Source organism: Micropterus dolomieu, linkage group LG23 (genome assembly GCF_021292245.1).
Source record: "Micropterus dolomieu isolate WLL.071019.BEF.003 ecotype Adirondacks linkage group LG23, ASM2129224v1, whole genome shotgun sequence".
In the NCBI taxonomy this organism is placed as follows: Eukaryota; Metazoa; Chordata; class Actinopteri; order Centrarchiformes; family Centrarchidae; genus Micropterus; species Micropterus dolomieu.
Window position 1 is genome coordinate 21,835,409 of NC_060172.1, and position 27,991 is coordinate 21,863,399.

The 27,991-nt window shown below is 42.1% G+C and overlaps 2 protein-coding genes and 1 long non-coding RNA gene across 3 annotated transcripts; 1 reads left to right on the forward strand and 2 right to left on the reverse strand.

Annotated features, from left to right (window-relative positions):
* Positions 1-42: 42 nt before the first annotated feature.
* Positions 43-1,064, forward strand: LOC123963652. Its single transcript, XR_006823234.1, has 2 exons — positions 43-115; positions 216-1,064. It is a non-coding gene; the product is annotated as an uncharacterized LOC123963652 (long non-coding RNA).
* A 665-nt stretch (positions 1,065-1,729) lies between these two features.
* Positions 1,730-6,473, reverse strand: slc25a1a (solute carrier family 25 member 1a). Its single transcript, XM_046040655.1, has 9 exons — positions 6,106-6,473; positions 5,516-5,623; positions 5,304-5,403; positions 4,743-4,881; positions 4,542-4,626; positions 4,265-4,369; positions 4,012-4,127; positions 3,858-3,931; positions 1,730-3,779 (listed from the first exon to the last, which is right to left on the reverse strand). Exons 1-9 carry the CDS (start codon positions 6,341-6,343, stop codon positions 3,665-3,667), a joined length of 1,080 nt encoding a protein of 359 aa, XP_045896611.1. The 5' UTR covers positions 6,344-6,473; the 3' UTR covers positions 1,730-3,664.
* Positions 6,474-11,770: 5,297 nt separating this feature from the next.
* LOC123963766 lies at positions 11,771-20,188 on the reverse strand. The gene is made up of 6 exons (XM_046040809.1): positions 20,148-20,188; positions 19,839-19,977; positions 19,530-19,692; positions 19,249-19,322; positions 11,945-12,175; positions 11,771-11,815 (listed from the first exon to the last, which is right to left on the reverse strand). The coding sequence occupies exons 1-6, from the start codon at positions 20,186-20,188 to the stop codon at positions 11,771-11,773; spliced, it is 693 nt and encodes a 230-aa protein (XP_045896765.1).
* Between the last annotated feature and the right edge of the window lie 7,803 nt (positions 20,189-27,991).

The window sequence follows — 27,991 nt, forward strand, 5'->3', positions numbered from 1 at the left end:
GTGTGTGTGTGTGTGTGTGTGTGTGTGTGTGTGTGTGTGTGTAGGTTTATGCAGTGGACTGGAGTCCCGATGGCCAAAGAGTGGCCAGTGGCGGTAAAGACAAATGTCTCCGAATGTGAGTGCAATGCCAAAAAGCCATCCTATCTTTTTATCAGTTAGTTAAAGTTAAATACCAGTGTTTCCTCAAACCTAACCCTTTGGCATTGTGTTTCCAGATGGAGAAGATAGCCACACCTCTGTTCCCTTCCTAATTTGGCAGAAGATTTCACATTTACTGCTTACAAGAAGCCTGCCAGCTGGAGCAAGGGTGGCTAGACTGTAGCTAACCCCCCATTCAGCTTTATTACACTGTCAGCAATGGCATTATGTCATGGAAATCTAGGTCCAGTCATCATACAAACCTAAACCTCTCTAGGTTTGAAACCGATGTGGGATTCTTAACTATAAAGGTTTATAATCGTAGAATGTACAGTGTAAAATGTATGTTAGTGGCGGCATCTCAAATTTGAACATGAAATAGCTGCCATTCATGTACATATTGTTTTGTACACATCCGGGGCCCTGACATGTAAAGAACTTGACTTTTAAAGTTAAATCCTGATTATAACGCCACACCCATTTACAGAAACCACAAACAGTTATGCATTTAAAAATAAATACACAACCTAATGCTTGAATTTCTCAACACAGAATATATTCTAAAATGAGATGAAAAGTCTATAAGAATTTAACCAGCACATAAGGTGGTTAACTTGTTTCTCAGCAGCTTGTCCCCTACTTCACCTTAAGCCTCGCTAGACGGACTATATTGCATGTGACAGGTGGACTGGCGGGGCAACAGGTGGGAACGCTAATACCTTCCTCTGTGATGTTAATAGCAACGGCGCTCACCCTGCTCCTTCAACCTTTAATCATCTCTGTCCTGCAATCAACAAAGCCTCAGGCCCGCTGATTTTTCCCACTGAGGAAAAAGCAGGCTCACCATTCCAGCTGAAATAACCAGTTTTATTTTCTGTATGAGTCTGGCTGTGAATATTTAATAACAATAAATATTTACATCCCAACTTTTACCTTGTAGCTTACGTTACCTGATGAAGCAGCTTTAAGTCAAGTGTTTATGTAGTTGAAGATCAGTTGACAACGTGGCTTATTAATATTGATTTGAAGGCCTAACCCTAACGCTTGAGCTAGGGTTAGGGTGTGACTATGCATCTATCCCACTTCCAGCAACTCTTACTCCTTGTCCCTGTACAGATAAATGTTTCACAGGTTTTTAATTTGTCATACATCATTGAGAACTTCATGTTAAATGCTGCCAGTAACAGGTCTCTATTTGCATCCAGAACAGATACATACAGGTATGATAAGATTTAGAGTTTTGTATGGCAACTCTAAACTGTTCACTGATGTCACTTTAAACAGCAATCTTTGTATGTCACTGGACATTTGCTGCAGCTAAAAATTTACTCAGATGCAATTACTGTCAAGGTGAGGGACAAGATAAACGTTCTCTTGCTGTCCCCCTTACAGGTGTCATTTCAGTGAGCCATTAAAGCTGTATATAAAAATATAAACTGTGTTTTTGCTTTACCAAGAAAACGGGGAAGAAATAAAGGCAGTCACTTGTTATGAAGCTGAGTTGGCTCCTCCATATATCACACGTGCCCTATAGTATTACATCTGAGTAAATTACAGTTGATTTAAGTTAACAGATGTCTGAACAAATTTCCAGAGTCATACATATCGGGTTTATTAATCACAATTTATTGAAACCAGTGAAAGCAGGTTATGTTTAAATGTTTATTCAAGTGGTTTCCTCATCATGTAGATTTTACTTGGAGCACTGATGTTTTATAACAATATCACTTATGATGTCATACCAACACATTTCAGCTTTTCCTCAACACAAATTAATCATTCAGTCTGCAGGACCTTCTGAAAGTGAATGAGCGCACCAAATCCGATATGCTGTACAGTGAGGTATGCATGCTGTTTATGAAAAGCTGCAAAACATTAACACTTTAAGAGTCCATATAGTAAAAATGTGCCTTGACTGAATGAAAACAAAATGACAGACAAAGATTAAGCAATATGCTGCCGCTCTTGGTTTAATGTGTAATAAAGATTTGCTCCTATCAGGGATAAAACATTAGAAAGTCAACTTAAATAGTTTGGCAAAAAGGAGTAAAAGGCTTCTGTGCAAGGCTGTGTGGTGCAACTAGATCGATCAAAACCTGGGCCTCGCTGAAACACTAGTCACTTGTTACGTTATCGAGCCTCTGACATATCTACTGTCCCCGTGATGTCGTTCAACGTGTGTAAACACTTTACTGGAGAAGAATGAGTGCATTCAAACATGGCTAAAACGATTTCATCAGTCTGCGTACAAAAAGCTTATGAAGCAGGTTGGCTGGAGACGACAAAGAATATTCAAGTGGAAATATCTGACACGAGGACAGTGTTGGATGACTGAATCAATAAGCACGCAAGAAAATCACTGAAGGATCAAGCGCATTGAAGTCATATGGCTTACATAGTTGGACATGTTGAATAGAAGTGAAATCACTTTTGTATTTTAGACTGCACACAAGCACCATCTTGGAAATAGCGGCCTGACTGTCTGATCAAAGCATTACTGGTCAAATGTTCCTAAATAAAGCCTTCACATGCAGCTGTAGAGAACTCGACCTCCAACTGAAAGTCTCGGGAACTTGTCTGATGTTGATATGGTAGGAATTTTCCCAGAATGGCAACAAAGAACTCACTAACTTCTATTGTACTCGTAAGACTGCGTGTGAAGACTGTGCTACATGTGGATTTGTTTCCTACAATAAGTGCTGTGAGCCACTTTCAGCGTATAAACAGGACAGATGCTACATCAAGATTCATGCAGCCGTAATCTTGTATAGTCAGCAGCAGCCATAAAATGCACAATCATCACCAAGAGAGCGAGGATAACACTGTGAATGTTGTAGTGTGACGACGCCACGAGCACAGTCAAGGAAGCAATGATGTCCAACGCCCAGATGTGTTGACGTGCTGCATGGACGTTTGTTTTTGTCCGGTAGCATCTCTGTTCTTCGCTCAGTATAGATAAGTACTCAGAGAATCAGAAGACACGTTTATGGTTTCAGTACAAAGTGTTCACTCTACAACATGTACGGTAACAACAGTCATAGAAAGCTAAAACATCAGACATACGCAATATCCCTTTTACCTACTCAAGTAATTTGTTTCTTTTCCTCCCCCCTCTAATTTCAGCCTTTGGTTAGTAATCTTTCTTCTCTAAATACACTAATGTTTCCGGTAATAAGACTCAAGAAACTGAGTCTACAAGTTTGATCAAACACACAGAATAACATTGTTTCCTTACCTCCTTTGACTTTTGCGTTTTCTTCTAAATCAAGTGATCCCTCTTGATTACTAAGTATTTTTGTTTTGTACAACCAACCAATCTCCCTCCCCCTTTTTTCATCATTGTGTTTAGGATACGTCCTGCAAGTCATTTACTTGTTGACATGTAACATAGTGGAAACTGGTCCTAATGAAGAGTCATCAGCTCAGGGCAACGCAAAGAGCTAGTATGAAGGAGAATAGAGGTGTTCAGTTGTGCGTAGCATGAGGCACTGATCTGTGCTTCCCTCTGGACCTCGGTCTGGTCTGTCTACTGGGTCTTCCACACATTGTTGAGTAGTTTGACAACCTCCTCATAGATGACGAAGACTATGGCCACATCCAAGCACACGCGGCCAAGCCTGGGGACTGTCCCTTTGTAGAAACTGCACGAAGGACAAGATAAGATGAGGTTAGACGGTTTGTCTTCAGGGGTGAAAAACTGAAACAGCAGGGTTACTCACGCCTGTGGTCCTTCGTGCTTCAAGATCTGGAAGGCGCAATCCACTGTGTTTTTGTAGCGGTGGGCCTCCAAACCCTACAAAAAAAAAAAAAAGTGTCATATAAATGGCAGATCTGATGATAGTCATAATACCATCACAGGGTGTGTTTTCCTACCTGCATCCTGGTTTTCACCACATCCAGAGGTGTGTTTCCAAAGACGCTGGCAGCTCCCGCCGTCGCTCCAAACATCGCCGTGACAATTGGGTGCATTTCTCGCCTGGGGTCGTCACCTAAGAGGGAGAATCCAAATGTTGGATTCATGGAGAATGACAGGAAATAGGAGGGAAATGCATCAATTAAAAGGACAGGAAAAATACTGGTCAAGTAAGGACAGAGACTTTGGATTTTTTGCTGTAGGCTTTCTCACCTTTGTACCAATTGCGCAGCAAGTTCATCACATAGAATCGGATGGCCTGATTGGTTCCTTGTTTCAGCACAGTGGCTGTCAGACCTTGATACGTCCCCCTCACACCTAAATGAGTCCAACATGTTTGATTATGGAGCGCAAACCACACATATGCATATTTGTAGTTAGAGACTCTCGACTCAAATACTCCTATGTATCTGAACTCTTTGTGTGTTAAAGAGTGTATTGATATAAGAGCCACTTGTTTCCACTATGCTGAGTCATCCTGCTCCCTTACCCTGTTCTCTGATAATCTCACTGACTCCGTGAAAGAAGCCTCTGTAGCGAGGTCTGAGGGAACACTGGTCATGGATCATCTTCACCTGAAGGATGAGGAAAGAACCATTTAATCAGTCTGTTCTTTCAGGTGATTTGTTGAGAAAAACCGATGTGGAAAGAGCTTCCCACAGTAGAGGAAATAGCATCCAGCTTCACAGACCTTGAGTGTCTCCATGGGGCAGACAACCACGATGGCCTCTGCTATGCCTGCTCCTAAACCACACACGAGGCTCCGCGTGTTGTCTAGCCGTCCCGTGGGGTCTCGCATTGGGTTGCTGAGCATCTCAAACGTGCCAAACCTGTGGAAGATGGGAAGGTGACAAATGTAAGAATAACACAGCTCCACATGTTGATCTGTCTTGATAATTGTTCCAGTTTCTCAAATGTGAGAATGGCAATCAGGTTTGGGACAGCTGGTTGGACAAAACATGACATTTGAGAACATTTTGAGCTCCATGAGCCACTTTTCACTGTTTTTTTTATGTTTTGTAGAACAAACAATTAGTCATTAATTTGAAAATAATCTGCAGATTAACTGATAATGAAAATAATCATTAATTCCTACTCTACACATGTTGCTGCCTTTAATTTAAGTACCAAGAAATGCTAAGTCACTGCTTTGAAATCAGTCAGCTGCTAATTTAAGTTTAAAACCCTGTAATGCTATGAACCAAATGTGCTTTTCTACAGGCAACTTTATATCATGTGTGTGCATCTTCACCTCACTGCAGACTTGGGTATTGATCCATAGAGCAGAGAGCTGAGACCTCGATACAATCCTCTGAGCCCGTGATCCTGCACGGTCAGCTTCACACAGTCACCTGAACACAGGCCCGCACACACACACACAGCATCCAGGAGTGAGTAACCCAGCAGAAGACTGGCACACAAACCTGCAGTCTGTCAGCAGTCATACATGTCCCAGTGACCTACCGATCCCTCTGTATCGTGGCGGGTTGGCTCTCTCGTCTAGCTGCAGCTGGGTCTTGACATACTCTGTAGGGAAGGTAATACAGATCTCGATTCCTCCTGCAATGCCACCTGAGTGAGAGGCAGGAAAGGAGAGAAACACGGGATTTGTTGACTCACTCTGCATGACTGTTCTTGAATGTTCTGAGAGGACTTACCAGCATTTCTATTTCAGTATAAAACAGATGAGGTGGCTGATGCTAGATCTTGTGTTTTAATTAAATGCTAATGTGATTACACAGCAGCGTCTGTACTGAGTTGGAATAATAGCAGTGGACTACTGAATATACCCGTCTCTACTCTGTAGTCAGGATGAACCTTTCAACGTCTTTGTTTTTAGGTTTATTTAAATTAATAGAATGTGTGCCGTAATAAATAAACAACTACATCAAGCAACTGCTGTAGCATCACTGCTGGATGGGTGCGTTTTGACCCAGTTCTGCATGGCCTTAATGTGCGACAGACAGATTAACGTTAGGATGTGCTGCGCACAAAGCAATGGGCGACTGTGAGGGTGACATCTGCGGGATGAATATTTGCGTTGCAAAATCAACCTGCAAGGATGGCCTTTCCAGGATGCGTGATTTTCCTCCCTCCGACGGCAGCGGCCGCCAGATTTCTCCTCGCCGCGGATGACCGCTGGTGTGTCGGCAGAAATCCAAGCCCCGCCGCGGCGGCCAGACGCCGGGATGGAAGCTGCTGATGGGGAGCCGAGCTCGGACATCCTCTCCTGACACAGCAGCTGTCGCACGGCCCCTCACACACCGAAAACGGCTTCAGCAGTGAAGACATTTTGGTCGCCGGGGCTGGTGATAGAAATCTCTCACTGTGGTGATGGCCCAAATCAGGCAATCTCACACAACAACACCAGGAAGGCGCACCAATGTGACGGCTGAGGGAGCATCAATATTCAAATAGCGGTCAGGTGATGGGGCACGCCATTGGCTCACCACGCCGCCTAATGCAATTACTCATGTCATGTGACTATGCATGACATTTGGCTACCAATAGCGTGCAGGACGCTGTTTTACTGATGTGGTGAGGTTTATTTCTAGTCTGCCAGACTGATCAACTGATATTCCACAACAATTTATCACCATAGATAGATAGATAGATAGATACAGATGTACACTAATTCTCTCAGAGCCATAGAATATTATTATAATAATAATAAAGTATTATTAATAAGATTGAAAGCGAACCATATATTTTATTCCTTTGTTAGTGTGTCATGAGTCACACAATCAAGAGTGGAGTATATTTCTGTTGCCTCTTAATCCCTGTTCCCTTAGTGCTCTCGCCATACCAGAGCATAACGTTACACATACACACACTGCTTCCCCAGACCACCCTTTCCAGTGAAAGTAGGTCAGTGTTCCCACCATAGACTGTATAAAGGTTCACACACACACCCACAACCCCCCACCTCCCTGAGAAAAACATTCAGCGTCAAAACGACAAACTAAAGTGACCAATTATTGTTCATTCGTTAATTGTTTTGTAAAACAGATGCATATCATAATAAATAATAAATTTAGTAGTATTTTAAAAAAACTTTTTTTTGCTCCAAATATAACTTGTAATTCAATATAATTACCTCAAAACGTACTGTATAGACTTACAGTTTTCAAAATATGCATAAAACTTAATTTATTTAATCTGTCCAGCTATTTACAACACAGATAACAAATAGTGAGAAAACACTGGTGTTAAATCCAATTAATACACCAATAAGGCAACAGTAAATATACTGTCCAAAGTACCATAATTGTGGCTGTAGCTTGTTTTTAGTTGTCAGTTGCCACCAGATGGTTTATGCAGGGCTCTCAAGATTTATCAAAAGTTTGGAGTGAGATAGCACGTGTTAGAGGAGGAGCCACTCAAAGTTTTGCAGCAGCGGCCCCTCTGCCAAAGCCAATTCTCTTAAGTTTTTACTAGCAGTTAAATTTTACCTATAGTTCATGATTGACCTGCACTAATAGAAATGATAACAATAGGTAAATCTGATAAAAGACAATTTTTACATATACTTGTATTTCAAAAACAGAAATGTATCAAAACTAAAAAGAAACTTGGCTATGTGTGTAGCAGTGCTGTACACATAGGCCTACTGAAGGATGGCAGAACTTACCCTACGCATGCCAAGCTGTGTGTGTGAGTAGGCTACACATTTCAGCTTATGAATGGTGTTTTGTGTGGGTAATTTTGTATTTGTTGCACATTTTAATTTCTTGATGACAGGGGTAGGGGGCTCCCACTTGAGGCCCTGTGGCTCAAGGTCAGCAATTTTCACCATCATGATGGATGAAAGCGCTCTGTCCAGAGCCCAAATATAGAAAAACATCTCTAGTCCTTTCCTTAATTTCAGGTAGCCAAAGCTAAGCCCAGTGGTAGACAGTAACAAAGTAGTACTGTACTTAAGTACACAAGGTATTAGTACTGAACTTGAGTATTTTCTTTTCATGCCACTTTCTACTTCTACTTCACCACATCTTTAAGGGAAATATTGTGTGATTAATACACAATACTTACATACTTTTTCAAAGCAGTATTTGAGTATTTTTTGCAGTGAGGTATTGGTACTTTCAATTTTTTTAAAGGATCTGAATAGGCCTATGGTACTTTGTTCACCACTGGCAAAAAAAGCCTAAGCTTCTGGTTGCAAAGAGGTTGGAGAGTTTTTCACTGCATCATCAATAATAATTTAGCACGAATTTGGCTGTACTCCCCAACATCAGCCGCTCTCACTAGCTGCAGGCAAGTGATTTTGTCCAGGAATCATAAAATCATCCAGTTGCCGCATTCATCGGTTCTTGCGCTTCCAACTGCCACTCCGTGTGTGCACGCGCATCCATGTTGCCTAGTAACGAACATGCTTGCAGCGGGATCATGGAATTCACCCGGAAACAACACATTTTAATTTCTGATCGGCTATACGGCCCATAGTGATGTGCGATACCACTTAATTCCTAAACGATGCAATACCAAGGAATACCCAGGCTGGTATTGCCGATACCGATCCCATACCAATACTTTTTACATCTTTTATTTCTAGTTTAATGTGACCTCCCTCTCCCGTTTCTGTATTTATGAGAGAAATAAGGTATACGCTGTAGCCTTACCATTTTAAAATAATAGCTGCATAATGACAAGACGTCAAACTACTGTCGTCTTCTTAAATTATAATAAAAAATATCCTGTTCAGAACTGCCGCTTCATAACATCATCCTATTATTGTGACAGACTTAATCTCAGATGTTTAGCGAAGTTTGCGGTGTTGCCAAAGTATTTCACTGTCTTTGCACACACATCACACAGAGCAACATTATTACCTTCAGAGCTAAAATACAGCCTGTTTTTACAGTCAAGCTAACGTTATCTAACTAATTCACAAAATCACAATTCATTTCACATGCTTTGCAGTAGTTTACCGGTCCAATACCGCGGTGAAGTTAGTTTCAAGTTGGATATTCGACAGCCATTCACCCAGGATCCGGTGACGGCTTCTTATTCAGTCACCCAGTGTCGGCAGTATAAATGCGGTTAGCTCACCTCCGACAGCTCGCTTTTAACCACTGGGGGTCAGCTTAGGGACCATCAATAAATTACAATTGTTAAAATAGTGTTATGGGAAAATCATCATTTATTTCAATAGCTTCTATGTCATGTGATCCAAAGACATCAAACCAACGCCGAACTGTAGAGCTACACTGTGCAAATCAGACACACCTCTTTATTTTAGATTTGAGTAGGCCTACTTGTTTTATTTTATATTAATATTTATTAATTATTTATGGAAAATAATGCTTTTTTTCAATAGCTTCCATGTCATGTGACCTACCGACTCCAATGTCGACTTGTAGTACTACACTTGGCGAATCAGACACACCTCTTCATTTTAGATTTGAGTTCATATTTTATTTTATATTAATATTTATTAATAGGCTATTTTATGTAAGAAAACGCCCCCTTTTTTTCAATAGCTCCCATGTCATGTGACCTACCGACTCCAAACCAATGCCAAATTGTAGTACTACACTAGGCAAATCAGACACACCTCTTCATATGAGATTTGAGTATTTTTTAAATAGCTTCCATGTCATGTGATTCATGGACTCCAAACCAATTTTCTCCAATAAAATATTAACAAATATTTATATAAAATAAAACAAGTACTGAAATCTAATATGAAGAGGTGTGTTTCACTTGCCTGACTGTGGGTGACTGAATAAGAAGCCGTCACCGGATCCTGGGTGAATGTCTGTCGAATATCCAACTTAAAACTAACTTCACCGTGGTTGTCCAATTCGACGAAAGACAACTCTGTCGGTTCCAAAACAAAGAGGAGGTCTTGAACATACAAATGGAAACCATTGTTGAATGTGCGTGACCTTCAAGCCCTCAGGTGGCACTGCCTAAGAAACCATCATGCTTCTGTTATAAATATAGCTACATGGGCTTGGGTGTACTTCTTGAGTCCACATTTCAGCTTGTTTTCAGGAGAAACAGACATTTAGTTTTTCATCCCAAAAAAGGAAAAAAACAAACAAAAAAACAACATCCAGATTGTTATCAGCCAAAGGTGCAAAAGCCAGCATCTGTGATGGTAAAATGGTACATCAGTGCCCCCATACCATACCAAGGCATGGGTGGGTTGCATGTGTGTGAAGGTACTTACGCAAAGGGAATTATTGGGATTTTAGAGACATACAGTATGTTGCCATCAAGGTGACGTCTGTTCCCGGGACATCCATGCTTATTTCAGCAAGAATATGCCAGGCCTCATGCTGCAGGGGCTACACCACAGACACAGTAGGCTACTAGGTGTTTTACACTTGTTAAAGCACTTTGTAACTTGTTTTTGAAAAGTGCTCTACAAATAAGGATTATTATTATTATTATTATTACTTACTAGTAGGTATAGCAGGCATGTGTGACAACCATATGAGATGTAAAATTTTACCACGTTTGAATTTTGTGCAAAGTTTTGAGATTTATTAAGCACGTTTAGGCTGCCAAAATTCAATTCATTGATGGAAAATGAATAATGCCTTCAGTTCGGGACCAAGCAGGTCACAAAACTGCAAGGCATGTTTTTTTTGTGAGAAAAAGTTGCAAAAGTGCAAAAGAATGCAGAGATTAAAATGATCAAAGAATATTTACTCTAAGAAAAGCTGTTTTTGAGATAATTGTAAAAACATAAAGTTGATTGTTATAGCATCACCATGAGGACAATGAGCGTCATTTCTTTAGCCTGAGTAGTGGGTGGAACTTCCAATACACCTGACAATTTTGGTGAGTTTTTGTCCAGCAGTTTTTGCTGCACAAACAGTTTTAGTGGAGAAAAATAAGAAGAAGAAGAAGAATGAGAACAAAAACAATAGGACTCTAGCAGATTTGCTGCACTTATTAACATTTATAACTACAGAGAACGTTATTAGCTGCATAAATATTTGTAAATGACTTATTAACTATTGATAAAGCTATTATTTACAACATATAAGCCCTACCTTATCAGACAAACTACAAAATAATAGAGTGTATGGAATAAAATTAATTATTTTATGTTTTATGGAGTAAAACTAGCCTTCTATTTGTTTTAAATAGCCTACAGCCAAACTTCTGGTGGCCATAAAGGAAATATATGGAATCATTCATAATTGTATATGGGTTTTTGAGGAGCTCTTTAGCTCTATGCAAAGGATGCATGTGCAAGTGATGTATGTGTTTTGCCAATAATTTTAGACAGCACCATGCAATGATTCTTGTCCTTTTCACAAAGGGACGTGTGAGTTAAAAAACGTTTATGCATTACTATAGACATGAAACGTCAATATTGTCTATATCAATACTGTTTATGTTTTCCTTTCTTCTCTCTGTTTTGCAGAGATGGGCCTACAGCCTTCCTTTCATAGACAGAAAGAATATTTCCTTTTATATTTAAAAAAACAGACAGGTTTTTTATACACATGCTGTTTATTTGTATTAACACATCATAAAAATATTGCAGAAAGTAAACATAAACTCAATGAGTAAACATACATGAAATAAGAAATGGACATGGCTAAGCCTAGGTGTAAACATACAGTTGTTTACTAGCAGAAACAGATATTGCACATAGCTTTTAAATGCAATGTATTTCCTGAGAGTATTAATACAGAGACACAGCATTACTTTTTAGAAAGCACAAGCAACATTTTTCTCTGACGGTGACTCCATTTATTTCTTTGTGTTCCTCAGCCCTTCAAACAGTACACACTTAGCCTGCGCAGAGAGAAAGAAAACAGAAGATCTCTAGTAAACAGAGTGGCATAGGCTGAGGTATGTTTGGTGGAAATAGTGAGCTTGTGTCTCTATTTATGTCTGCCTGTGTTTACAAGTGTCTGTGCCAACCTCATGCCACCGCAGTGTGTCAGGGGGAAGCCCCAGATGGCAGTGAGGGCAGGTGTGTGTCTGATCGGGCACTTCAGGGAGTCTTTGGCCCCAGCAGGGTCCCTCGCTGCCCCACAGAGGACGACATGTGGAGTGGGAGGACCAAGCTACGCCAAAGTGAGGTCTAGGATCTGTCTGGTAGCTCACTTTCTGGCCACTAGAGGGAAGTGGTGACAAGGGATCCGAGTTTTCCTGCAACACAGCAGGGGGAGAGTGTATTACAATAAAGGAAGGATCTGCCCTTAAAAAAGAATTTCTTTGAAATGTGAATTTAATCCTGAAAACACTGAGTGAATGAAGTATTTTTACTGGGATATAGTGAGCTGAAAAGTTCAGGTAGTTAAGACACTTTTTGCAAATCACATCTACTCTTTCTGCAAAACTCTAAATACATTCTCACTAAAAAACATTTTGCACTTTAATGCATTTGTGTTGCAAAACGGTAAATGAATGAGGCAAAAGTTAGACACACACTACAACACAGCTGTCATCTTTTACACACAATGAATCTCTCATTGACTCTGATTTTGCAGTTGCACAACATTTTTGAGTGTAATGTGCTTTTCATTTAGAGTTTTCTTTGTTTCTTGTTCTTTGGGCTTACTGTGCTGTATTTTTATGCAAGTGCTGAATATACAGATACTCAATACTGTATTACTTGAAGTACTTACAGTACAGTATATATTTACTGTACTAAGTTGTGATTACTATTTTTTTTTATTTGGAAAATATGTTCCCCTTGGAGGGAACTCGGAACGCCTCTGGGCGTGGCAGGGCTGAACTATGAATGAAACTACTCCAATCCTATTGGTGTTACTAGAACGGTAGTGTGTGACGGCGTAACCGGAGGGGGTATATAAGCACGTCGGCACATAGGACACATTAGCTTCTTTCAATTCAGCAGGCACTCTGGCTATGTTTGGAAGCTCCATCATCCTACCTGAAGTCGAGACGAAGCAGATCATGTCGAAGTGATTCCGACAGTGTGTCTTTCCATGTGAGCGTTTCATCACGGAAGATGATACCCATGGGCTCCCCCCGTGGCACGGGGGGAGCGCATCCGACTGAGGCGTCGTGGCAGCTCCGATCCTGGGGATCGCAACGCGAGATCGCCGAGGGTGCCGGAACGGCTGAGGCCTTTTTCTGGTCCTCGTCTGCGGAATCCTCCTCCCCTCTTCCCCGATCGGATCGGTTTCTCCCACTCGAGGGGTGAGTCCGGAGAGGCTTACGATCTGGCTCTGAGGACCTAGATGTGCTTAGCATGGAGAATGACTTCGGGGAAACGGAACGTCATCAGCCCTCGCCAGCATACGAGGAGTTGTTAGAAGTGGTGACGCGGGCTGTGTCCAAGCTGCACATTGATTGGCCACAGGCGGTGCAGCAGCCATCGGTGGGCAGCAAACTAGACGACTGCAACACAGAGACCACCCCTGCGTCGGCCCCTACCATTTTTTCGTGGAACAAACCTTTCTCTGCACAGCTGTCTACGTCCCCCCGGCTGAACTACGGCAATGTGATGGAGATCAGACAGCACGGCTACGGAGCGATGCCACGAGTGGAGGAGGCACTGGCTAGTTACCTCTCTCCCAACCTCGCCTCATCCCTCCGGACGCCGGCGCTCCCCACCAAGCTGTGTCGGATGACGTCCGATTTGGTTTGCAAGGCCTACATGGCAGCGGGTCGAGCTGCTGCCAGCCTGCACACGATGGCTGTCTTGCAGGCATACCAGGCCGATCTCCTTCGGGACTGTGACGTAGGGGGAGGTCCCTCTGAGGAGGACCTGACTGAGCTCCGTAGAGCGATGGACTTGGCTCTCTGTGTGACCAAGGAAACGGCCCGTTCCATCGGCCCGATCCGTGGCGGCTTTGGTGGCTACGGAGCGCCATCTGTGGCTCAACCTCTCGGGCATCCGGGGAAGGAGAGGGCTTTTCTCCTGGATGCGCCCCTCTCGCCTTCTGGCCTGTTTGGCGAAGCAGTGGATGCTGTCGTCAACAGGTTCCAGCATGCCAAAACTCAGGGAGAGCCGTTTGAGCGATATCTCCCCAGCCGGTCAGACACCAGGACCGCGACGGCTCAGGAAAGGCAGACACAGCCTTCGTCCAGCACCTACCGCCACAGCCAGAAGCAGAGCGTCGCTTCACGGGATCCCCCTCAACCAACCTGGGACGCAAGACGGCGCTCTCGCCCACAGCCCCCCGGGAAGACGGATCTGAGGACCGTCATTCAGTCTCGGCAGGCCAGGGGGAAGAGGTCCTGAGACCCCCTTCCCCTGAGAGATGCCGATCGAGGTCCCCTCTCTCATGGTGGCTCCAGCAACAGGCGTTGTTTCTCCCACCGCTTCAGCACTTGGAACGCGACTGGGCTCACAAACCGTGGTTCACCGGCGAGCCTTCCCTGGCGGTCCTCCGCTTCAGGGCGCCACCGGGGATTCCCGCGAAGCCTCGCAAACATTTCCCCGTGGGTCCTGCGCACAGTAGTAGATGGCTACAGGCTGCAGTTCCGGGTTCGCCCCCCCAGATTCTGCAGGATGGTCGGGACTGCAGTACACGCAGAACAGAGCCAGGTGTTGGGACAGGAAGTCTCTGCTAAAGAAAGGGGCCATAGAACTCATTTCCCCGCCGGTCAGAGAAGCCGGCTTCTACAGCCGATACTTCCTGGTTCCCAAGAAGGACGGAGGATTGCGTCCGATTTTGGATCTGTGGTCCCTGAACCAATCTCTGAGGAGATTCAGTTTCAGGATGCTTACCATCCCCGCCATCATCAGTCACATCCAATCCGAGGATTGGTTTGTCACGATAGATCTGCAAGACGCTTATTTCCACATCTCCATCCGTCCCTCTCACAGGAAGTTCCTGAGGTTCGCCTTCGGGGGCACGGCTTACCAGTATTTGGGGCTGCAGCTCAACACCCGCCCAATGGACTACGTTCCTAGGGGTGGCATGGGACTCAACGACGATTCGGGCCCACCTGTCTCCCGCACGCATCGAGTCCATTTTGTCCACAGTAACCGGAGTGCAGTTAGGCCGCACCATCACTGTAAAACACTTTCAGAGGGTGTTGGGTCTCCTGGCAGCAGTGTCCAGTATAATACCTTCCGGACTACTGCACGTGAGAGCCCTGCAGTGGTGGCTAAAATCCAAGGGATTCTCCCCGAGGGGAAATCCCCTCCGTCTGATACGGGTTACGAGCGGGTGCCTTCGTTCCCTGTCTGTATGGAGGAAATCTTGGCTCCTGTCCCAATGTCCCATGTTGGGAGCGATATGTTACCGAACAATTATTTCAACAGACGCCTCACTCACGGGATGGGGCGCGGTCATGGATGGCCGCTTTGCGAGAGGCTCCTGGGAGGAGCATCATTTATCTTGGCACATAAATTGCCTGGAAATGTTGGCGGTTTTCAGAGCTCTGAGGAGTTTTCTGCCCGCCCTCTGTGGTCGCCACATCCTTGTCAGAACCGACAATACGGCAGTGGTGGCCTCTTTCAACCACCAGGGGGGTCTGCGCTCGCGCCCATTATGCAAACTGGCACATCAGATCCTCCTGTGGTCCCAGCAGAGACTGCTCTCCCTCAGAGCGATGTACATCCCTGGGACCCAGAATCAAGGAGCAGACCTGCTGTCGAGACAGGGGCTGAGGCCCGGGGAATGGAGACTCCACCCCGAGGTGGTGGAGTTATTATGCGAAGAGTTCGGCCCCATAGACGTGGACTTGTTTGCGTCCTGAGAGACGGCGCAATTTATTTCATGTCCCCTGTGGTTCTCCCTCTCGCCCCAGCCCCGCTAGGGCTGGATGCCATGGTGCAGACGTGGCCGAGGCAGTGTCTGTATGCGTTTCCCCCAGTCGCTCTGCTCCCGGGGGTTCTGGAGCGGGTCTGCCAGGACGGCGTCAGTCTACTACTAGTAGCCCCGTTTTGGCCGGCACGAATGTGGTTCTCGGACTTAATATCGGTCCTCGAGGGCTGTCCCAGGCGGAGGGCCGGATCTTTCACCTGCACCCCGCCCTGTGGCAGCTACTTTTATCCGGTTTTACAGTCTGGACCTTCTGCACCTGGCACCCGTGCGCTCTCCTCCTAGTCGTGCCGTCAGGTTCTGCACGCTGGGGGCAGGCGGGGTTTCGGCGCGGCCTAAGTGGGTATCTCGTTCCCATAGTGTCGACACCGACGCAGTTCGAGTTCCCTCGAAGGGGAACGTCTCGGGTTACGTATGTAACCCTTGTTCCCCGAGAAGGGGAACGAGACACTGCGTCGGTCCGCCACACCTCACCCCGCCTGGAGTGCCTTGCTTCATAGAAAGGGCTAATGTGTCCTATGTGCCGGCGTGCTTATATACCCCCTCCGGTTACGCCATCACACACTACCGTTCTAGTAACACAAATAGGATTGGAGTAGTTTCATTCATAATTCAGCCCTGCCACGCCCAGAGGCGTTCCCATAGTGTCGTCACCGACGCAGTGTCTCGTTCCCCTTCTCGGGGAACAAGGGGAACAAGGGTTACATACATATGTTTCCTATATGCAAAAAACATTTTGTAACTACATGCCCTGGACGCTGTGTTCTCTTCTCTGTGTTTTTTTATGTAGTGTCTAAAGAATGCTCTGTAGTGTTTTATATATTGACTGGCTGTGTTTACCACAAAACTTTGATTAATAGACTGTGTTTTTGTTTGCTAAAATCACTGAATTGATTGCCTATATTTGGGACAGGCGTCCATATGTGACAGGCCTTTAATTCCTTTTGCAGAAAACTGAAACTACTATGAAAACAGTTACTTGTATAAAAAATATTATATCAAATAATATCAAATACACTAATCTACCTCCGACAGACAGCTTATGCACTTTTATTCTGTAGGCAGCAATATAACAAAAACAAACATACCCAACAACATGGTGCAGGATGAGAAAAGTGTGGCAGAAGTTAACAGACAGAGAGCGATGGACTTCACATGACAGAATTCACAACTTGGAATAATTTTTATGAAAAGCTGTTTTGATTATTTTGATCGGTGGACCCTTACAGACTAAAGGAACAGGCCAAATAATCAAGGAATGGACACATTCGGACTTAACAAGCACTTCAAAGGTAACATTAATATTTGTAAGCACGATCTAAGCTGCTTAGAAGTAGCTAAAGCGGGCAATTTTAAGAGGTTTTATACATCCAAAGAACTTCTATGAAAACCAGACCAGGTGTCTAACGGAGACCTGCATTGATTTGCCAAAATGTGTCAGGTCAGTAAACGGGGTAGGCGGCTATTTTGGACTCAGATTATTGAAGTTTTACAGTATGTTTTGAAAGCAGTGTTTGATTATCAGCATAGATTACATGGTTTTGGGGCGATTGTTTGATTTTGCCAGAAGAGTCAGGGGTTTTGTGAATTTATTTTAAATATTAGGTTTTGTGTTTAAATTTTCGAGAAATGGATGAAGGTTTCAAGAAATGTCTTAGCAATTGTGAAAAACTGTAATAGCGTGCCTTACATTCAGATAAAACTAAATTTGATGGTCAATATTAATCACAATTCTATAAACCCACAGGCTCATTACTATAATTCAGTCTCAATGGGCCAACATATCATCATTACTTCAGGTATTGATACACAGCGCAGCTTAAAGCAGCTTTTTGTAGTTGTTGACTTTTTTAAATTATCAAACATCTTAAGAAATATTACAGGGTGGTTGATTCAATTAACTGACTTAGGTATTGCCATCTCTCTCTCTTGCCCTTTCTCGCTCTCTCTCTCTCTCACCCCCAACCGGTGGAGGCAGATGGCGGCCCTCCCTGAGCCATGGTTCTGCTCGAGGTTTCTGCCTCTTAAAAGGAAGTTTTTCTTTGCCTGTGTCACCTAGTGCTTGCTCTTGGTGGGAATGGTTGGGTTTCTGTAAATAATATCATAGAGTACGGTCTAGAGCTGCTCTTCTATGAAAAGCTCTATGAGATAAACTGTTGTTGTGATTTGGCACTATATAAATAAAACTGAATTGAATTGAATTGAATCAAAAGTAATAACACCATGTTCTAATGGGAATATTACCATTTATAGAAAGCGCAAAAGAAAAGAAGATTATCCTAATGAAATTTCCTCTGGTCGTCTGCAAAGTCATTCCTTCGATGGCAAAACTTTGACAATAGAGAGCCTAAGTCCCTCCCCTTCCGGTGGACCACCTTGGGACCTTACATCGGAAAAAATATGTACTGTAGTCAATGGTAAGAGACAACTAATTTTTTGATCCCGTTTGAATTGTGCTCTGAATTACACATATGATGATGGTCAATTTAAAATATACATATAAAAGTCAAGAAAGTCGCAGTTTGATGTAAAACAGTTGAGGTATAAGACAGTGAAAATGCATAATTACAAAGACCACATACCCAAAAATCGCATATGTGACATCGTAAATCTTTCTCTCAATGACTGAAGCTAACGTTACTGAAGCTAATGTCAAAGAACTACACATGAGAGGATGATGTGACAAAAGGGCTGAGAGTCATTGGATTAAACACATCGGCTTAGTTATATTTCTACGTGGAACATAGATGACTGCATTACATGTTGGTGACATATATTGTGCGAGACGAGAGATGTAGTTCATTGAAGGGTTTTCACAAAAAACTAAATGTTTTACGACAAACTGCAACTTTCTTGACGGACAAAATAATTTTTTTAATTGACAAACATCATATGTGTAATACAGGGCACAGTTAAAATAGGATAAAAAAAGCTGTCTCTCTCCATTGACTAGGCTGCCATACCTATTTTTTCCAAACATAAGGTCCTATGGGCTGAAAGCAGAAGCCAGTGACTTAGGCTCTCTATTGAAATAGGTTTTTCAAATCTTTATCTGTACCTTTACAGGGCTGCAACATTTGTGCAAATGTATCAGCTTGTGCATAATACATTTCAGCCACATTCAGTACAGTAGGTCTAAAATATGAATTATTTATTTCATGCAAACTATAAACAGTATTTCTTCTAATCTCACTAGGTCACAGAAAAAAGCACAAGTTTATTCCCATAAAAAAGGTATGAATGTCCTGTAAGGCCAGACTGCTTTTTACCATGTATTTTAAAATGGGAACATTTCTTTGCGCCAATGTTACTGTTGTTATTATTCATTGCCCAAAGAAGTTGAATATGTTATCAATTCAGTTTGTGTTTATCAAATGAAATTTGAAAGAAAATAATTTCAGAGAAACAGCTTTTCCACTTCTCAATGTATCAGCACAGTTTCAGCGAAACTGTGTGTTTATTCCAAAATGTTGAAACCTGTTTAGGAGTTTCAGGACGATACTCTGAGTCAAGGGACATCAGGCAATACCAGCAGGGTTCTGACGGGCGATCTGTGAAGACACAAACACAAGTACTACAACAGTATTAGCGGTAATACCGTTTTCCTTAAAACAACACTCACAAATCAAGACCCTACAGGTCCCATGAATCAATTGTCAGTTAGTCATGTAGTGTAGGGTAATACATGTAAGTCTATGTAATATCCCCAAAAGTAACATAAATAAACGTGTGTGGGTGTGGGTGTGTGCATGACCTACTCTGTGTGTTGGAGGGATGAGATGACACTGAAGGGCGGGTCAACTCTTCCTGTGTTGGCAGGGGGGACAATGGAAGGCAGTCAGCATCGTCCTGTGTGTTTGTGGGTATCAGAGTCTCCTGTGGCAAGGTCTCTGCGTCACTGCTACTTAGATCCTCCCCAACCTTCATCGGCCACACCAAATAACAGAGACACCAATGTCTTAAGCAGAAATGTGTGTCCCCAAATCCCTATTTTCTCTGATGGACATAAAGTTACAGTGCATCTTAAGAATGCTGGTGTAGTGTTAAGTTTTCCTGTTAAATCTGACCTGGTTGGGCTCCACCACTCCATCACCTGCTCCACTGTCGGCCTGGTCGTTTTCCTCTGGTTCCTGTAGGTTTTGGGGCTCATCGCTCTCCTCACTGAAGTTCTGAGTCGGTGTGTCAGCCTGGGTAGAAGTTGTCCCACTGAGGTTTGAGAGAGAAGCAGCAGAATTAAAAAACATGCCCTCCTAACTGCCTTACTAGAAGGTTATCAGCCAATCAATCTACAGCTGATTACGCCGTCACAGCCTCTACTGTTACACTCAAGACAAGCACCTGATTAGGTGTAAACATTCAGACCATCCTTGCCTTACCTCTGGGTGCTCTCTCCCTGTTCCTCCCTCTCTTCCTCCATCCCTTCTCACGTGTCTCCCTCCCAGGGTGCCTGATGTGTTATTTCCTCTTAATCCCACCGTTCTTTGACTTTCCCCTCTCTTCCTCTGCCCCTGTCAGTCCTTCCTTCTGTCTGCTTCTCTGCTTTCTCCCCTCCCTCTCTGTGTGTGAAACGGAAACCCCAGGCTTTCAATATTTGATGTGTCTGAATAGCTCACAAGCAAAGAGTAATCAGGTGAGGGCTCTGATGTCTTTGCTTTGAACCTAGAAAGTGTCCACACAGTGCTCCCACAGGATCCCTGGTATATGTTAAATGTATTAGAAGCACAATCACTTCATTCAGCACCAATAAACAGAGTACAAAGATTTGTCTTGTTCTTGATACAGAGACTTATTTACAACATTACAGTAAAATCTATTTCTTTGAATGAATCACCATCTGATCTTTGTCTTTCCATAACTTTTTTGCATGCTGTATGTGTCTGTTGTATGTTTTAATGTCTGTGCTAATTATTGACTGGTTTATAGCGGAAGTGATTAGTCGATTGACATAAAGTATATTATATCAACTATTTTGATAATCGATTACTGTACTTGTTCAAGCTTCTCAACTGTGAGGATTTTCTGCTTTTGTGATAGTTAACGACAGTTTTTTCTATCTTCGATTTATTTGACTGTTAAACAAAACAGTGAATGGAATGCACTTACATAGACCATGCAAGGTGCCAACTGCTCATCAGAAAAGCAAACTAACACTCAGAAACACACTCACACAGCGATGGCACAGCCACCTGCAGCAACATGGTGTTCAATGTCTTGCCCATGGACTTCTACATGCAGATTAGAGGACCCGGGCATCAAACCACCGACCTTCTGACTAGTGGATGACCCACTGTACTTCCTGAGCCAAAGCCACCCCCACAATAAAACATCATCTTTGGCTTTTGCAAATTATGATTTTCACAAATGTTTGACATATAGATCAAACATCAATAATGAGAATTGAGAGAATGATCATCAGGTTTAGAATGATTTGTTGAAAAACATAAAATAATTCTATGTACTATGTAATGTACTGTCGCAAGTGTTAGAGCAAGCTAGCTTGCTAAATATCCAGTAGTGGAAAGTCAGTAGGCTAAATACATTTAGCCATGTACTGTACTTCCTGTAAGTAGGCCTACAGTTTTGAGGTACTTTTACAGATTAGGATTTGACACTGAAAAACATATGATCACCATATTAAATTTGATGCCTCTTTGTAGATTTAACTCCTCAACAATAAAGTAGATAACCCCACCTTCACAAGCTGCATTAAAATGCTTCTTACCATATGAAAGACATTCTGATGCTTAATATGTACTTTTACTTTTTGGTACTTTTCCTTACTGTAAGTAGGATCTGTGTACTTCTTCCTCTGTGATAAGATAGATAGACAGATAGCTTTCACACCTTGTAAAAACTGATAATTACAAAATAAATATGTCTCAAATTCTTTTCATCAGCTGCAGCTGTCATTCCACACATTGTGTTCATCCAGGACTGCCATCTTGTGCACACAACAGCAGCATGACTGCGTTGTAAGTGACTCAGTCTTCCAGCAGATGGAGGAAGAGTATTTGCTTTGTGGCTGGACAAACAATAGGCCTACCAAAGCCACATTGCTTCCTTAGGGAATTTTTGTCTTTCTCTCTTTTCCCCTCTCTTTTGTCCATTTTATCCGCCAGTTGTTCTATTTTATCTCCCATAGTCTAGGCGCATCTCTTGCATTAGCAGCTCTCTATTTAGCTCTCCATTCCTTTGCATTAACTTCCTCACTGACATGAGTTTCAACCATACAAACTCCACATAATCCTGTAAGATATGATAGGCAACACACATCAATGAAAGCCATTTTCAACCGCAATTATCAACTAAATTATGTGACATGGGTTTTTAATTTTAGGGCCATTTTGTAGAGCTGTGGAATGTGTGTGTGTGTGTGTGTGTGTGTGTGTGTGTGTGTGTGTGTGTGTGTGTGTGTGTGTGAAAACGTGCTTGTGTGTCTCTAAATGGTGTGTGTGTGTGGTAGCACATTCACTAATGTGTGTGCCAGTGCGCGTATTCCTGTAAGTGCACGGCAGGTAAGGAGTAATTTGAGTGTTTTTCCTGTATATGTGTGTTTTTTTGTGGGAGGATGGAGACAGGAACATAAGTGGCGATGACTCACCAGTCTTTTGTGACAGTGGTGCAGAGAGAGTGCTTTTCACCCATTCCTCTCCCTTGGGGCTTGCATACAAAACAAGAAATAGAGAGAGGATAAAGAAGAAAAGGAGAGGAAGATTGGGTGTTAGGGAGCATTAAAGGGGTTGGGGGGGGATCCATGGATAATTGAAGGAAAAAAGGGAGAAGATGGGAATGAGGGGGATACAGAAAGCGGAAGACAAGATGAAAGGAGAGAGCAAAAAGACAAGGGTTGCAGAGATCACAAACAAAGGATGCGGTTTCAAGGGAGAGGCCTTCGCAGCTCTGCCTCTTTTGTCCTAATGGCTAGTGAAAGCATGGCTGATGAGGCATATTATGTGGCAAAGATTATGTTCAACAATGGTACTTTAACAGATGACAACATTAACAAACATGGGGAGGTGAGAGCTGAAATGACAAGGTTTGAGGTCAGGAGCCACATCATATGAGAAAGTTCAAGCATCTGGACTCTTTGAGCAACTTTTAGAGTTCTAATAATCACCTATACTCATTTATGTTTCAGCAACTTACCTGCTACACCATTAGGTGTCATATACGGACGCAAGGCATAAAATTCTTTGAGGTGTATCTAGGTTTGATGGCATTCTCATTTTGTGATACTAATAGTTACCCTGTATTTTGCCCGGTGGAATCAATTTGTTGGTGTTTGCCATACCTCATGTTTCTCTCTGATACTTTTGAACGGTTTTATGTCCTCAGCTCCTAAAAAGCTGAGCAAATTTCAAACTAACAAACCACCAAGTTGCAAGCTGTTAAAGCTGTGTGAAAATCACATTTTATACTTTGTTCTAATCAAATCAGGAATTATGAATATATAAATGCATCACCAATTGCAACAACATTGCTTGTCGTTTCATTTTTCAGAAGCACTGTACAGGTTTTCAGTGATGATATGTCAAATACATGTTGGACTACAGTTCACTGGGTCAGAAAAGACATCCTGCCATGCCTTGGTGGTCTTTAACGCTGAAGTCATTTAATCACAACTACAAACACTGCAACAAAGATAGGTTCATATTGCAGGTTAAATACCAATTAGCAGCATTTCTCAGTTACAAAAGAGGTGTGGAAATCAACACTTTGACTTGGGTTTTTCAAAGCAACAAGAGGGCACTTACAGAGCTCAATGGGGCCAAATCATCTTGTGTTCAAACAGGTGCATCAATCAAAAATAATGCAGAATCAAGTAAAATCACATGAACGTAGGACCAGACAGACCAGACACACACAGAAAGAATGGGAATAAGGAAACAGAAAAAAAACATCATAACAATGCATAACAGTATACACTTACTGACCAAAAACCATAAACAAGATACTGCTAGTTGCCATGCAACCTAATATGACCCATTTTGGTGTCAGTTTGCAATGGTGATTTCGTCCTATTTCATGTGTTCATGTTATTTTTTTTTCAAGTCGTGTAAACACACAGTGCATGAACTCTTGCAAAACCAGAACTTTTGCCAGTGTTGGTCATTTTACACTTTAACTGTGTAAACATCTGTGTTACTACTGTGTAAACTAGTGCATTGAGATGCGTAGTACATTAAGTTTAGCTAATATCATACTGACATTTAAAGTTAAAGGTTGAGCCAAAGTCTTACTGTAGAATTTTGTGATCTCTATTTAATTAGATTGTAAAGGTCTTACAGCTGTATTAATTCAATATTCATACTACTAATGGCTGACATTTTCCCTCACGTTTCTGCTTCTGTAAATGCACAGGCTTCTTGGGGCCATTACTGATGAATTTCTGTGCTGTCAGACTTTTTTGTGCCAGGAGCTGGATGTAAACCAAATTTTGAGCCTGTGAGAGTTGGAACCTTTTGAAAAATTCAAATTGCATTTTAATCATAGCACACCCACCAGGCAAAATATAAATGATTACTATAAGGACTTAATGTGATCTAAAGCCTGACACACAATTATCCCATTGTGCTGGAAAATTTTAAATCTCAATTGTGTAGTATGTCACAAAAATCTGAATGTGGGAATGTAAATAGCAGCGTCTCAACAATGGTCTTTGTGTTCACGTCTTGGCAACAAGGTGTGAAACAGGACTTTATGAAAGGCTTTCTTTTAGAAGCAACAATCTGAGTGTAACTCATTTGATACATCAGTGTGGACATGCTTAGCCACATCCTAAGGTCTCAAACCTGTGAAATCCACTGAGGGAGAAAAACTGAACTTATTGTATCGCATAGACTTTACACAGGTGTTTATGTATCATGTATTTACCACTATGTGGGGTGCAGGACTGTACATGTATATAACTGCCACTTTGCACAGTCTCTATTAATCTTTTATAACTTGTAAATCTTATTCAGATTTTTATAACTGCTACGCACCTAGCCACCAAAGCATATTCCTTGTATGTGTAAAACTACTTGGCAATAAAATAGTTTCTGATCCATCAATTTTGAGACGTTAGATGTAACTGACATATCTGACGACTAGCCTAACAGCACAGGACCGCTTAGCAACCTCTCTTTGTATTATTGCAATGTGGTCTTTTATACCACCTCTTAATGATTCATTTCATTATGTTATACAGATCTTTAGAATTGTGTGTAGAAGTGCATAAGAAGGAACTAGACTGGATTAGATTAGAATAAAATTGTTTAAATAAGAAAACAACACAATTTAAATAAACAAATTACATTGAATGTGTAATATTCACCTGCGACCCGATCCCGGATAAGCAGATGAAGATGGATGGATGGATGGTGTAATATTCAAATGTTATTACATATTTAATAAATCAATAAGATTACTCTAATTTAAATGTACTTAATTTAAATTAAATTAAATTGAATTCAAACGTAAATCAATTAGTCAACAAAAATGTAATTACAAATTAGATAGATAGAAAGATAGATACACTATATTGTTATATCTGTAGAGATAAAAAAGCCATCATTGCTCAAAGATCATATCTGGTGATACCTGAGCATGTGGAGAAAAACAAGTTATGTTGCAATGATATTGATGGATGCAGTATTCAGGGCAACTCAACATCCAGACACTGGCAACTTTTGAGCTGACTGGAAATTACAGAATAAGAACAGCCTGCATGGTATTTTCATTTAAAGCTCAAAGTGAGCAGCCAAACCTAAAAGTTTATTTAAATTCTAGTGGACATCCCAAAGTTTCAAAACATACCAATATGTCCGGTCCACTCTTGGATTAAATCTGTGAATATTTCATAGCTTAAAGCAACTATAATCAATATTGTTGCATGGAAAATGGAAGGGGTTGCTGTTCTTTATTCCACACATTCTTCTTCATTGTCAAAACTATGGCACCTGCAATACCCACACAAGGCAACTCAGTCACAGACAGTTCAATTGGATATTCGGGTGTGTTATGCTAGTAGCAGCTAATGACGCCTTGAACCGCAACACTCATGCATAGATGAAGAGCACGCTGCAGATGTATGGTAAGCACACTTCTTACTAACTCCACAGATGTTTTTTCCCTTTCAAATTTGTAGTCCTCAGCCTGACTCAAGTGACATCACTTGAGGAAATGTTCGTGCAGCTCCATCTGGAGCCACAAAAGGCTTTATCCACAAGTCCTGCAACCTAAACTACAAAATAGGTAGTTTGTCCATGCCTCCCACTACGACACATATGAGAGTTTCCCGTATCAGCCCAGTGACAGGTGACCAGACCTTAACTACAATAGAAAGTCACATGACGCAAGTCACATGACATTAAACACATGGTTAATGTTGTATAATGGTTGCAGTTTGGTTAGGTTTAGGCAACAAAACTACTTGGTTAGATTTAGGAAAACGTAGTGTTTTGGGTTACAATAAGTAGCCTATATCACATAAGACACATATATACCATGAGGTCACACGTGACAGAACTCATGTTAATCACATGACGGAAGTATTTAACTAAAACTCTCTCATCATTTACCTGGTTTCACATGGGTTTCAAAAGCCGTTCTACTGTGTGAACAGTAGAACCATATCCACCTCCTTAACAATCCACCTCCTTTCTCATTATTTATAATAGGCTACGTCACTCTACTTCCTCCCTTGCTACCGTCATATGGCCACTGTAGGTCACTGCCACAATAAATACGGGTCGTAATGACGGGCTGAACAAACTAAGTATTTGGTTGTTTTTCTGTGGAGGACAGCCTGTGCTTTATACAACTTTTTTCACAACTTTTTTCACAAAGGTGTAGCCCCTAACACCTGTTAACAGACTTTCCCCTTTAAGAGAAACAGCAGGGGAAACCTAGATGTTAAGGAACTAATGATAATTTATTATGCTAAGATATTTGCCTACTGACACTTGCTACAGACATGAGAATTGTATTGATCTTCTGATGTACCTCTTAAATATCCAAAATGTCAAACTAATCATTTGCCTTTTCCTGCCAACAATGCAACCATAGCATATGTATAATGTTACAGTTAGCGACTCTCATGGTCCTGCTGAAACTGGTTGTGTTTTACTGAGCACAGCTTGCTGGTGCCCAGTGGCCTCAAACAGCCTGAACTGAAATCACTGTGGCCACAGATAACCAAAAACATATTCACTCTTACAGTCTGGCAATGAATACTCAGCTAGGACATCTACAGAAGGTACATGCTGCAGTTAAAATCTGAATTCATAACATGGTTTCCAAGAATCACTCAACAAGCCAAGATAAAGCCATGAAAGGTACCGTTCCAATCAACTGGTGAGCAAGCTGGCAAGATAACATGTGATTTGACCATATTGACAGCCTGCTAATCACCATCAGTGTTTGCACCACTGACAGCGTACATAAGGTTTGTTTTGATGCCAAACAAGTGGCAGCCAGAAGCACTTCAAGGAATTTTAGCAGAAGGGCATATTGCCCGCGTGAAGTGAGAGTGAGGAGGAGGTGTGGAAACAAGATATGGCAAAACCTCTACCAAACACCTTTCCACCGGCTGATTGGCTGGCTTGAGGCAGGAGCGAACATGACTCAATCTTTATCTTGAATGCCAGCAGCTAAATTACTATACAGCTCAAAGAGAATGTGCATGTGTGTTTGTGTGTGTGTGTGTGTGTGTGTGTGTGTGTGTGTGTGTGTGTGTGTGTGTGTGTGATTGTGTGTGAGTGTGTGGTCCTGCGCAGTAAAGTGTACAGATGGATGACTCATCCACCAATCATGTGACTCATCAATCACTGCAGTTACCATTTCCCTCCCTCCTTCTGAATTTTTCCGTTCTCCAGTTATTCCTCCCCTTTTCAGTCTCATTCTTGCATTTTCTCTGATGTTCATTTTGATTGTCTTGGCATATGATAAACTCCCGCTATAGGTTTTTCTTCATTTGTCTCCATACTGATGCAGCTGTGAACTATATGAGTCGTGCTGCCACTTAGCTTCAACCGATTGTCTTCCTCTTTTGTGTATTTTGATTGGTTTCGTTACTCAGGAATCAAGGGTTCTTGCTATATTTGCTGCTCTACAAGTACAACATAGCACTCGCCAAAAAGCCATTAAAAACTGAACTTTAATAAAATAATTGCTTTTATTTTTTATCATATAGCAAAACTATTAATCATCATGCTGTTATTTACACATTGCACGGGCA